Source organism: Helianthus annuus, chromosome 17 (assembly GCF_002127325.2).
Source record: "Helianthus annuus cultivar XRQ/B chromosome 17, HanXRQr2.0-SUNRISE, whole genome shotgun sequence".
In the NCBI taxonomy this organism is placed as follows: domain Eukaryota; kingdom Viridiplantae; phylum Streptophyta; class Magnoliopsida; order Asterales; family Asteraceae; genus Helianthus; species Helianthus annuus.
This window is the reverse complement of record NC_035449.2, coordinates 49,807,115-49,820,833: the sequence shown is the minus strand read 5'-3', so window position 1 is coordinate 49,820,833 and position 13,719 is coordinate 49,807,115. Positions and strand designations below refer to the sequence as shown.

Here is a 13,719-nt window from a genome sequence, read left to right as displayed (position 1 = left end):
AAACCAAAAGAATTTGAAATTATTTAGACAAGATCTGATAGAAAATTAAAATACGCCTTTGGACTGTGCCATCAAACACAAAAAAAAAAAAAAAAGAATTGGACTTTTTTTATCACTATTTCTCCAGAGAAAAATAAAGTAACTATTATTTAAATATTAAACATTAAAAAACCAGTGTTGTCGTGTTGATATTTTTCTCTAAAATAATATTTTCACACACATCCTGCCTACAAACAAATAAAAATCATTTCCACAATACAAAAAAGACAGTCCAGACAGCAAAGCAATCAACACCCTCCTCACCCTGAATCAAACTCACCACAAATACCCCGTTTCAACTCACACAGATCTTCTGTATCCGATCCCAACACACCCAAGACCAAACAATGGGTCGAATCAAAGACATATTCGTCACTTTCTTCAACAACAGATGGCTCGTTTTTGTTGCAGCAATGTGGGTTCAATCGTGTGCCGGTATCGGCTACCTGTTTGGAAGCATATCACCGGTTATAAAAAGCTCATTAAACTATAATCAAAAACAGGTTGCTAGGTTAGGTGTAGCTAAGGATCTTGGTGACAGTGTTGGGTTTTTGGCCGGAAGTATGTCGGAGTTTTTACCGATGTGGGCCCTTCTGCTTATTGGTGCTGTTCAGAACTTTGTTGGGTATGGTTGGGTCTGGCTTGTTGTTACCGGCAAAGCTCCGATGTTGCCATTGTGGGTTGTAAGTATTATTAATCTGGTCGTGTTTTGTTTAGTCAACGAAACGTGTGTTAATTGTTTGTTAGTTTGTTTGTTAGTTCTTACCCGCCTTTAATCTGATCCGTTGATTTTTTTGAGCTTATCTTGATACTGCATTGAATAATTGAATTTAGTTTGATTATATTTGTTACTGATCATGACTTTAATTTAATGAATTTGTTATTAAATCTTGATGTTGATTTAATAACGAATTGAATTGGATTAGAATATGGAATTAATGAGACTTTTTTTGGAAATCTTGATCTTGATTGTTGGTTCGTTTTCGGGTGGTTAATATGTTGTTATATGCAGATGTGTTTGCTGATATTTATTGGGACTAATGGCGAAACCTACTTCAACACGGTGGCATTAGTTTCATGTGTTCAAAACTTTCCCAAGAGTCGCGGGCCGATTGTGGGAATACTGAAGGGATTTGCAGGGTTAAGTGGTGCGATCTTGACGCAAATATACGCGTTGATTAACTCACCGGATAAAGCGTCGCTTATTTTCATGGTTGCTGTCGGTCCTACGATGGTGGGGATTTCTCTTATGTTTATTGTTAGACCGGTTGGTGGTCACAGGCAGCTTAGAATATCGGACCGGTCGAGTTTCTCTTTGATCTACTGCGTGTGTCTCGTTTTAGCGGCGTATTTGATGGGGGTTATGCTTGTGGAAGACTTGATTGATCTGAACCAAACTATAGTTCAAATATTGACATCTATTTTGTTTGTGCTATTAGTGCTTCCCATTGGGATTCCGTTATGGTTGACTTTTTCGTCTGACCCTCGACCCTCGGAAGAAGAACCTCTTATATCCGAATCGCAAAACAAAGACCAACCCGAATCGTCACATGATCCAAATGAGATTATATTCAGTGAGGTGGAAGATGAGAAGCCTGCAGATGTAGATTCGCTTCCGGCTAATGAAAGGCAAAAAAGAATCTTGCAGTTACAGTCAAGATTGGCCCAAGCTGCTGCGGAAGGGGCGGTGAGGATTAAGAGGAGAAAGGGCCCGCATAGAGGCGAAGACTTTGACCTGACACAGGCTTTGATCAAGGCTGATTTTTGGCTCCTGTTTTGGACCCTTTTACTTGGTTCTGGCTCGGGTTTGACTGTGATCGACAATTTGGGTCAAATGAGTGAGTCTTTGGGGTACGATAACACGCACATATTTGTTTCCATGATCAGCATTTGGAATTTCTTGGGCCGTGTTGGTGGTGGCTATGTTTCTGAGATCGTTGTCAGGTATGGAACCATTTTTAGATGCATAGTTTGAGATAACTTCAACTAGGGCTGCAAAGTGCAAACGAACCGAACGAACACGAACAGCACGAACATGGCATTGTTCGTGTCCGTTTGTTAAGGAAATGAACATGTTCGTTTGTTAATTTTAGGTAACAACCGCTCATGAACAAAAGCTAATGTTCATAAAAACAAATGAACACAAAGAAGTGTTGATTAACAGAATATATAATATATAATACACCGGTACTTATTCAATAATTTATTTTTTAGAATTTTGAAGTATTTTAAATAAAATATAAAAATTAAAAACACTAATGAGCTATCAAACACAAACGAAAATAAATGAACACGTTACCGAACGTTCACGAACACAAATGAACGAATACGACCTCTGTTCATGTTCGTTCATTTAACTAAGCGAACGAAATTTCTTGTTCATTTTCGTTCATTTATTAAACGAACGAACACAAACAAACTTCCTGCTGAACGGTTCACGAACTCTTCGCTGAACGTTCAGTTCGTTTGCAGCCCTAACTTCAACCAGTTACATACTAACATGATGTTCTGAAACATAAATTTCTTGAATAACGTTTTATCATTTTGCTCCACAGGGACTACGCCTATCCTAGGCCCGTTGCTCTAGCTGTTGCGCAGGGCTTAATGTCAATCGGGCATTTATTCTTTGCCATGGGTTGGCCCGGTGCAATGTACATCGGTACCCTTTTGATCGGGCTAGGATACGGGGCACACTGGGCCATTATACCCGCTACCGCATCTGAGTTATTCGGGGTCAAAAAGTTTGGAGCGTTGTACAATTTCCTCACCCTTGCGAATCCTGGGGGTTCACTAGTCTTCTCTGGGCTCATTGCTAGCTATATATACGACTCTGAAGCGGAGAAACAAGCTAAGGAACGTGGTGAAATCATCATAAAGTCAACTTCTTCTATGCTTACCAAACTATTTGAAACGGATGACGCCCTAAAATGCACAGGTTCCATATGTTTCTTTCTGACTTACATGCTAATGTCGGGACTCTGTATCATAGCTCTCATCCTAAGTTTGATACTTGTGCGCCGAACTAAAACCGTCTACCAAAACCTCTACGGGAAAACCCGAACTTGAAATCCTTCAATTGATGAAATGATCAAAAGTATCAAATACCAGGCGTATCTCGTCGGTTCACGTCATTCAATATGTTCGATTTTGGAGTCTTGAATTTGGTTTGTATATCGTGTTTTCAACATTTGTTTTGGATTGAAGTTTTGGTATGCAGTTTTATTGTAATCTTATTAAAATATGTAACAATCTGTGTGAAAAAAATATTACATATAATCATTATTTATTTGCTCTGATGCAGTATGGGCCTTGTATGCTAAACGTACCCGTATTGATTATAAGTTGAAAAAAATACATGCAGTAAAAATAATGAGTACGTTTAGCACAACCCTACATTATTAGTTAAAAGCTGTGCAATCCCTTCTTATCTCTCCTTGGTTGCCGGTTTTGACACCTGTCTGACCGAGCTTCCTCATGGCGGTTATAAACGCGCCGTTAAAGTCCCCTGGGTTGTTGGCAAAGTCATTAACCGTTGACTGAGTCGACGGGTTGGTGAACAGAACTTGATCCGATGTAAACAAACCCTTGCCGGCAACTAGGTTTTGGTAATAAACATTGTCAAAGGTTTGCGCGGTTACAGGATCCATGTTTATGGCGATATCGGGGGCCACATTTTGAGGGCAAGAAGCCATAAGTTGCTGAGCGTAGGTTGGGTCCAGTGACGGGTCAACCTTGGAGGATGACGAAAATGAGTATAGACGGTTAGCGAAACGGTTGCAGTGGGAAAAACCGAGCGTGTGGGCTCCGGAGAGGGCGATCATGTCGAGCTGTGTGAGGTTGTGCCTGGCGAACATGGTGTTAAGTTGGTTGACGTTGAATGTGGGTAACGGAAGGTTACCTTCGACCCGTGAAGCCTTTGAAATGAGCCCGTCTCGCCTGCCTAATTGGACGTTGAACAAAGGCCCCCCAGCCTGCACAGATAGATTAAGCAGTTTACAACAGCAAATTTGGTTATATATTAAGTTTCATGTCATGAAGGTGATTCTTATGTGTCACTTTGAGACATTGGTGTAGAATACAGGTGTTCACAAATTATTGAAAATGATCAAACAGTCGAAATCGAAGAAAGTCAGCTGGTTTGAGATCCAAACGGTTCGGTTATGACTTTTGTCTATTTAACACTTGAGCTCAATTGGAACTTGTAACCTGCTGTTTAACTTTTATTGCTTATATATTTTTCTATTTTACAAAAATTTAGTTATGCATATGTATTATCATCATGAATAATGTGTCATTTTAAAGTTTTGATACAAACATATATTTTTTCTAAAAAAATAAAATATGGGTTTAAACTGTCAAACTGATTGTTTCAGCGACCCACCCAACTTGGCCGGTTTGACTTGTTCCCAAAACCGTAGTTGGCACTTCGGCTCAGAACATTCGTCAAAACCGACTAGCGGCTATGAACTCCTCTAGAGTCTAGACTTTAGAATGTAAAATGTGTGTGACTTTGCTATTAACAAACAACTTTTAAAACTTTTGGTTGTTTACTTGTTCCACTCAATAGTAAATATGACCTGACCTGACCCGACCTGCTTTAATCCGTTATCAGACCAATCATTTACCCCATAAAGCGTAAGAAGATCTTACCGCGACCACAACATCACGGGCAGCAATGGCTAAAACATCAGCACACGAAACAACACCAGGACAAACCGCCTCAACCGCCTGTTTAGCTTTAATAACAGTATCAAACCCATCCCCCGCGAGCGACAAATTATCCGAAGAGTCCTTTTCCGCATCCCCATTTGGTGACGCTATAATCACCGAAGCATCACACCCCTACATATTTTGCATGAAAAAACAGCCTAAATACCCAACTAAAAAAAAAAGAAAAAAAAACACAACACAACACAAAACCATTAAAACATACGTACCTCAACGAAACAATCATGAAAAAACAGACGAAGGGTGGCTGGAATCGTCGTAAATGTCTGGCTAACCTTAGTGTTAACCGTTTGTTTCACGATGGCTTCAACCATAGGACATGTTGAAGCATAAAAATTCTCGATCAGCTGACCATGTGCTGTTCCGGTCAGGACCGCAACTATAAACAACCAGTATATGATGGTTCTCTGTGGTGTATCCGCCATCTTTGTCCCCAAAACACACTCACAAATGGCAGTCAACAATATTAAATGATCAAACAATGGAAAATGGTGGGTGTTATAAGGTGTACACAGTTGACAAAAGTTATTTGCAGGAATATTTTTGTTATTGTATATTTGTTTAGCAAAAATGACGCAATAAGAAACCTACCCAAGGCATGCTGATATATGGAAAACTTCAGCCAATTTGCATTAAGCCGTATAAAACACGAAACTTATTGTTTATAAAACCAATAATGGTGCTGAGTCAGATACTTGTCTCTATTATTTTATGGTATAGTAACATTAAAAATATTTGTAGTCCATTAAAAAATTAATGTAACAAGTACAACACCATAAGCCCAACTTAGGCCATACTGGGCGGTTATAGCATCACGCGTTATAGCATATGTATAACTCGTTATTTCCACCGTCGGTACAAACTAAAACACGTTATAGTATCACGCATTCCAATTTTCGTTATTTTTATCACGCCGTTATTTTTTTTTTGTGAGTGTATTGTTGGTTGGGGGAAAATTGTTGGGTGTGGTGGTGAGTGATGACCACCCCCACTAAAAAAGGTTGTGAGTGATGAAAAAATGATCGTTGACATGGCGGAACTTGATTGGTGCTTATGAGTGATAAATTCTATCACTAGTGAACCACCCCCCCTCCCCTTACAACCACCAAAAACATAAACAAACCAATAAGGATATGGTATAGACACCAAATGCAACATGTTACTAATTATGGTATATAAATATAATAAAAAGAAATCATTTAAGTTTAGAAAAAAATATGAAAATCTATTAAACTTAAAAATTAAAGGAAATAATTATTATTATAACATTAGATTAGAATAATAATAAACTTAAAAAGTGAAGGAAATAATTATTATTATAACATTAGAATAATAAAAGTATAAAAAAAACTATATATAATATTATAATATTAAAGTTACTATTAATTGGCTTCTATTTTTAATATATAGATAATTCCGGGAAACTTTTTTTTGAACGGCGTACGGTTAAGATATCGCTAACCGGGTTAGTATGTTAGTATTACCAAATTAGTAGTAAAACCCCCTTGCCTGGACTTGAACTGAGAACATCCAAAAGAAGCAAAACTTCCTCCCTCTTAACCACTAGGCAGGAAGCTAAAAAGTATTCATGAAGAGGTATTTGTTTTGAATGGAATAATTTATTAAATATTCAATGCAATAATGAAAAAACGGAAAAGTATTCATGAAGAGCTATTTGTTTAAATGGGTAATTAATTAATGTTGGTATATTAAAGTTTATAAGCTTGTTATAAATATATGTCAAAGTTTTCAACACAATTAAGTCTTTTTAACTTGTCTAAAACTTTATACTTCTGAAAAAAATTATAAAATAATAATTTATTACATGGTCAAAGTTCGATGAAGTAACGTTTTCACATAAAAGTTACGAGTAAAGTGTCATTTTAGTCCCTGAGGTTTAATCAAAATTGTCACTTTAGTTCAAATAGTTTTTTTCTTACTATTTTAGCTCAAATAGTTTTTTTTCCTGTCATTTAGTCCTAACTAGGGCTGCAAACGAACCAAACATTCGGTGAACAGTTCGTGAACTGTTCGGCGGGAAGTTTGTTTGTGTTCGTTTGTTTATTAAACAAACGAACACAAACAAGAAATTTCGTTCGTTTAGTTAAATGAACAAACATGAACAGAGGGCGCGTTCGTTTATTTATGTTTGTGAACGTTCGGTAACATGTTCGTATGTGTTCGATAGTTCATTAGTTTTTTAGCTTTTATATTTTATTTAAATACTTCAAAATTCCGACAAAAAAATATTTAATAAGTGTCAATGTATTATATATTTTGTTCATGAACGTTTGTTTGTGTTCGCTTGTTAGTATTTGTGTTCATGAACATTAGTTTGTGCTCATTTGTGTTCATTAGCGTTCCGTTCTCATTCGTTGCCTAAAATTAACAAACAAACAAACACAAACGAACATGAACAAGTTCATTTCCTTAACAAACAAACACGAACATAAAATCTTGTTCGGTATTCGTTCATGAACAGTTCATGAACACATATATTTCTTAACAAACAAACACGAACAAAGACTTGTTCGTGTTTGTTCAGTTTGTTTGTAGCCCTAGTCCTAACTTTTTTCATTTTTTGTCATTTTCATCCAACTCACTAACTCAATTCAAAAAATTTAGTTAACTTAGGTGTATTTTGTTCAAACCACATTTTTCTTTCTCTTTTTGCAGGTGCGATGGTATGGGGATAGTGGTGTGCCGGTTTATAGTGAAGATGATGGCGGTGGTGTTAATTGATGACGTGGGTGGCGGAAAATTGGCCGGTGGTGGTGGTGGTGGAAATGATGGGTGGTGATGGTGGTGGGGTGGGTGGGTGGTGACGGTCTAGGCAGGTGGTGGCGATGACAGAAGGTTGTGATGGGGTTTGTGGTGGGAGATGGTGGTGGTGGTAGATGTAAATAACAAAAAATGACAAAAGTTAGGGACTATAATGACAGGAAAAAAAACTATTTGGACTAAAATGACAAAAATCAGGGACTATAACGAGCCTTACCTTAATCGAGCTAGGCTCGTTACAACTTTCTGAAGCTCGAGCTCGACTCAATTCGAGCCTTGGATTTTGGGCTCGAGCTCTGCTCGTTAGTAAAACTTAAAACTCGAGCTCGGCTAGAAAGTTTGATCTAAGCGTCTAAGACGCGAGTTAAAACAGGCTAAATCTCGACTCGAGCTCGTTTTTGGTTGTTAATGAGTCAAGGCACGGCTCGAGCTCGACTCGATAGTTTGAGAACTCAATTAAAAAAGAACATCTAGATCTTTCAAAAAGTAATACATTACATAATTTAAACCCTAAAGTATACTAAGCTCGATAAGGCTCGTCGAGCCTAAACGAGCTACACATACAAGGCTCGATATCTAATTGATCCTAATTTCAAGCTCAGGCTCGAGCTCGATAAGGTTCGGCTCGTTCGAGCTTTTTATCGAGCCGATCTCGAGTAGCTCGCGAGCCGCTCGGCTCGTTTGCACCCCTATATGGGTATGAAATGGTAGTATAATATGATATAAAATTTCATGAAGATTTTATAAAAGAAGCTTTAGAGCATTAGTATAACTAATCAAAAGTTTTCAGAAGTGTTATTAAATTGTCATCCTAAAAGATATAATGCCTTTTGAATGGTCCATTCTAGTGATCATGAATATCAAAAGTTTCAATTTTGAAAATTATCTTTAATTCTTTATGAATAAAAAGTAGTTTTGATGAAAGTCATAATAACTTGGTATAAAGTACAAGTTATTTGTTTTTTAAGTATATATTAATCCGACTTGTTCAAAAAACTGATTTGTAATTCCTACCAATATTGCTATTTTATATTAGTAGGTGTACAAGTTAACTTGTCATAATCAAGAGCCGTGCCTGTTGACAAATACGATCACGCTGAAACGTAAAATATTTATCCTTATAAAAATGGTTTAAGTATATATATACATTTATCGTTGTAAAAATAAAATAATGTTGATTGTTGATCTAGAAAATCTGATTAAATTACTATAATTTCATCTCACTAATTTTGTTATTGCTGATATGAAAAAGAAAAAGAAATTAATAGCGGGGAATTGTAATGGTTTACGACTTTTCTCTATAGAACAAATTAAAGTTGATCTTTTATAAGAATAAATTAAAGACCAATACGCAATGTCAAGACTCAAGCGAACAAAAATTATCAAGACATATATCATAAAAGATCATGTATATGAATAATTTGATATAAACTATGATGTGCATCAATGTAAGGTTTAAATTCTATGTAAGTCTTTGACACATTCTTTAAGCTTGGCAATCAAAACATTATACGCTACAAATGTTAAGGAGGTTATCTTAGGGGTGTAAACGAGTAAAACCGCTCATGAGTTACTCGAGATCGGCTTTGATATAAACTTGAATTCGATCTCGAGTCTAAATATAAGTTTGTTTGATAAACGAGTCCGGTCCTGATCGATCCTGAGCTTCACTTATCAAGCTCGATCGACTCTCAAGTCTAAACAAGTCCTCTTATTTATATAAATTTATGTAGAATATTAAATATATATTTACGTAATAATTATTATATATATAATTATGATAAAATAAAAAATAATATATATTATGTTTATGTCATGTATAAAGTTGAAATAAGAATATATAAATATAGTTATAAATAATAACCGAGCAGAGCTTAAGCTTGAAAACTACTCACGAGCCGAGTCCAAACTTGAGAAACAAAGGTCGAACCGAGCTGAGCTTGAGCTTGAACTCTTATACGTTTAACGAGTTCGAGCACCCATAGGGTATCCAAGCAATCATTTACCTGTATGCCGATATGTATTGATAGTGATAGTGTCTTTGGGATTGTAACTTATCAAAATGTTGATCAACGAATGACACACAAACCCTACATCGGATTGTGATTTAAGACACACATACTCATGATGGATGATGGTGAATGTTGATTTCGAGAAGCAATTTGCAACGAATTTGATCAAAGAACACTTTATCATTGAAGTTTCTTCTTCTCGTCTCGTTCCTTGTCCTTTGTGATGTGTATCCGTACATCGAGGAGGGAGGTTGTAGAAGCATTCACGAACCAATGGGTTCTCTCTCCTCATAGCCTTGTCTGCTAAATCATTATGGAAACCATTGATCGTAAAGTCAACTGCATTCTAAAGAAAATATTAAAAAAAAAAAAGAACTAATATTGTCGAGAGTGGGATTTGAACCCACGCCCTTTCGGACCAGAACCTTAATCTGGCGCCTTAGACCAACTCGGCCATCTCGACATTTGTGATTTATTCCATACAGAAATTAAAAGATCAATCCACAGAACCCTTAACCACCCTTAACCATGAGTAACACATCATACTTAAAAAAAAAAAAAAAAGATTATATAAAAATACAGGTGGAGGTAGCAGTAACAAATGTGATACAAGATTACAACTTACAAAAGAACACTGAACAAATATTCAAATACAATACTTGAAAAAAATTAAAAAAAATGTTAACAACAGAGTTTAAGTTAACATCCAAAACAATGAAAGATTCAAAGGCCTCTCTCTATGCTCTACTTTCAACGATCTCCTTGATTTCCTCCACCGATAATAGTGATGCTTCGCTTTCAAATTCTTTCTCCATTTTCTGTCGCAGCTACAAACCAAAACACAACACCCAACTGACTACTATTAAATCATAGAAAGAAACACAAAAATTATGGAGAACTCAAGAATGCATTCTTCTTGGATACAAAAACTGGTCTTGAGAGTTACAACAGGACAGGTTGTACCTTTTCTAAGATAGCAGACTGATCATCTGCGCCATAATTACGCATGTGTTTCAACATCTCCAGTTGCTGCCACATAATTTCCACCAAATTCAAACCAAAATTCTGAAGCAAAAAAAAAAAAAAAAAACACTGTTACCTGTTGGTGGAGAGTCTGCTGCGATTGCAATCTCTCCGCATATTCATCTGGGCCGAGTTCTGCTTCTTCACACACCATCTCTTCTCTGTTATTTCAAATAACCAGTTTTATTAACATCAACCGTATGAAATCACCAAGCAGAAAGAAAAAAAATCAAACCCGTGAGTTCTGACAAGAAATCTTTCAAAATAGTGTATGGATGCATCAAGAATACACAACTGGGGTCGATGCATTTGTTATAAGGGGGTTGATTGTGAAAACTAGTTGATCTATGATTTTACATTTGATTTCAGGTAATTGTCAGTAGCAAAAACTGAAATAATTATGTTATTAACACCGAGAGAGAGAGAGAGAGAGAGAGAGATTACTTGGCTACAAATTTATAGAAGCTGATCATCAAATCCTGGTCATTTTCATATTCCATATTTATTTTCCCCAAGCAAGCAAGGCCATGAGTCGGATCTGAAACAGCCCATTACATGCAATGTCAACATGTTGTTGATGCTACAATCACAAGATTAATTAATACTACCCAAAATAAGAACAACTCAATATGCTGACGTTCAAACTTGACAAGTGATATAATGTATATAAATCAAGTACAAGTACTCAAGAGAAAATTCAGTAAGCAGTAACAGGTAAGAACTACACAAGTTGTCATCGTCAAAGGTGGCAATTTCGATCCATTAAATCAGAAATGAGTCGCTCCGGGCCGTGTTTTATCTCAATCGGGTCAAACGAAAATGCTAGCTAAAAGGGGTACGTGTCAAACGGATTTAAAGTCTCACAAAGTCTGTTTCAAAAATGGATATGCCTTCCTAGTTCCTAATTTGTTTCATTCAAGGATTTAGGCTACTATTGTAATAATATTGTTTGCAATCATATTAACCTATTCAAAATTCTCAAACAAAACTTTAAAACTGACGAAAATATGTATGTGAGTCAACCCAACTTGACATGGCTCGTTTCAACCAAATAGAAAAAAACGACGTGTTTTGACCCGTTACCCAACCTACCCAATTTGCCACCGCAAGTCCGCAACTCATCATCATCATCATCTCACATGCATACAACTTTTTCTTTACTTTTTAGCTTAAGCAAGATCAATATATGTATGCACACAAATAGTGATGAGTTCTGTTGAAAACCATGTTCATACACTATTACATTTGAATGGTTCTACAACGCATGTATTCATCATAAGTATTGATGATTCAACAAACAATGAATGCATTCACCACCAACGAATACATGTTTTCACCGGTGAATAAAATGGTTTCCTAAACATTTAGCGGTTCTCATTTGAACCGATGATTATAACCTCGTACACATTACTAAAGAAACATGACTTACCAACTCCCATTTCTTTAAGTATTTCCTCCTGGATAGCAGTAGTCACAGCTACAGCTTCCTGTAATTTAAGTAAGCATCATGTTCATGATAATCATTCATTCTTATGGTATCTAGTTCACCACCATTAACAATTTTCAAGACAAAAAATCTGATACACCAGTTTGAACATTACAGGAAAACAAATACAATATGAAATTATCAAACATAAAAGAGAATAAACAAACAAGAGAGATTCCAGTCACCTGATTATCGTTGACAGCATCTGCAATTCGTTTCTTGACATCTAAAAAGATTCATAAAAATCCCAAATCAAAATTAAATCTTTAATCTTAATAATTTGATAAAAAAAAAAAAAAAAAAAAAAAAAAAGCTGATACCAGGCTGAGAAGTGAGAGTATTGAATCGGTCGAATAAATAAAGCAGCTGTTCTCTTGATAACATATCGGAAGAAACTGGTTGGTATTCTATTCTATTCTAGCCCTAAAACCAAAATTTATCACTCTCCTCCCTTTACAAAACGACACAGTTTCCGTTGCATATCACGAGTCTTGACAGCTCCACCACTGGCCCTTGTTTCATCACAAAAATGTTTTAAATTTTTATCACCATTCACGAGTACACAGACTTTAAACATTTCTAAGTTGAGTTAATTGTGATTCTCTATGGTTTCTTCACTTTTTGACATTTCAGCCCAATTTTATAAAAGTATCAGTTTCCTCCCTCACATACTGAAAACGTATCACTTTAATCCAAAAATTAAAACTCAATTAAGTCAGACATGTTAAACAAAGGGTATTATTGTCAAGGGCAAGGATAAATCGAAAACCCACTCCAGTTGACTAAACCCTGAAAACCCATTAATCACCATTGATCAAAGTTGATGGATGGCTAGGATTAACTTTTGCCCCATCAATTGCTTTTGTGTACTTTGTCTCAATTTTTTAATGTATTTAATGTAATGAAGGGTAATATTGGAACAAAGAAATGTTTTCTCTCTCTCTCTCTCTTGATTAAAGTATTTTTCTTTCATTATTTTATGTTTTCTCTCTCTCTCTCTTGATTAAAGTACTTTTCTTTCATTATTTTATGTTTTCTCTCTCTGATGATTAAAGTTCTATCACCCATTAACAAAGACATTCAAGCAACCATCAACAAAAGCACTGATCAAACACACATAGAGCAAAAATGTACAAAAATCTCAGTGAAAAAAAAATGTAACACGGATACAGCAAAAATGTACAAAAATCTGAGGCAAAAATAAAATGTAACATGGTAAAAACAAAACCAAAAAATCCATAACATATAAAATTCTCAGATTCAACACAGCAAAAGTCTACATAAATCTCAGACATTTTTGCTTTGATTGATTGTTACATTTCCAACACAAAAAAAATGTAACAGGCATTTTTTCTTTGATTGTTACATTTCGTAACTATGTTCAACATCAAACATCTTTTGAATCATCTTCAACATCTGAAACATCATCTTCAACATCTGAAACATCATCTTCAAAGTGTAGATTTCCAAACAAAGTTGAAAAAAACATACTTATTCACCTTCTTGAACAAGATCTAAAACAAATTTTACACAAAAAATGATGTAATCAATAATAAAAACAACAGTCTAAAAAAGTGTACAACACACTTTATTTTCAGTAACGTGCATTATTTATGTAACACGAAAAAAATGTAACATGCATTTTTTAAT

General features: G+C 35.6%; 3 protein-coding genes and 1 non-coding gene across 4 annotated transcripts; 1 reads left to right on the top strand and 3 right to left on the bottom strand.

Moving 5' to 3' along the window:
• The first annotated feature begins 233 nt into the window (after nucleotides 1-233).
• LOC110925998 (protein NUCLEAR FUSION DEFECTIVE 4) lies at nucleotides 234-3,335 on the top strand. Its single transcript, XM_022169780.2, has 3 exons — nucleotides 234-722; nucleotides 1,052-1,983; nucleotides 2,595-3,335. Exons 1-3 carry the CDS (start codon nucleotides 387-389, stop codon nucleotides 3,103-3,105), a joined length of 1,779 nt encoding a protein of 592 aa, XP_022025472.1. The 5' UTR covers nucleotides 234-386; the 3' UTR covers nucleotides 3,106-3,335.
• Nucleotides 3,244-5,315, bottom strand: LOC110925999 (peroxidase 55). The gene is made up of 3 exons (XM_022169781.2): nucleotides 4,977-5,315; nucleotides 4,690-4,881; nucleotides 3,244-4,010 (listed from the first exon to the last, which is right to left on the bottom strand). Exons 1-3 carry the CDS (start codon nucleotides 5,190-5,192, stop codon nucleotides 3,438-3,440), a joined length of 981 nt encoding a protein of 326 aa, XP_022025473.1. The 5' UTR covers nucleotides 5,193-5,315; the 3' UTR covers nucleotides 3,244-3,437.
• A 4,627-nt stretch (nucleotides 5,316-9,942) lies between these two features.
• TRNAL-AAG lies at nucleotides 9,943-10,023 on the bottom strand. Its single transcript has one exon. It is a non-coding gene; the product is annotated as a tRNA-Leu (tRNA).
• A 93-nt stretch (nucleotides 10,024-10,116) lies between these two features.
• Nucleotides 10,117-12,596, bottom strand: LOC110926000. The gene is made up of 7 exons (XM_022169782.2): nucleotides 12,390-12,596; nucleotides 12,255-12,295; nucleotides 12,013-12,070; nucleotides 11,028-11,121; nucleotides 10,660-10,744; nucleotides 10,524-10,589; nucleotides 10,117-10,387 (listed from the first exon to the last, which is right to left on the bottom strand). Exons 1-7 carry the CDS (start codon nucleotides 12,451-12,453, stop codon nucleotides 10,298-10,300), a joined length of 498 nt encoding a protein of 165 aa, XP_022025474.1. The 5' UTR covers nucleotides 12,454-12,596; the 3' UTR covers nucleotides 10,117-10,297.
• Nucleotides 12,597-13,719: the final 1,123 nt, after the last annotated feature.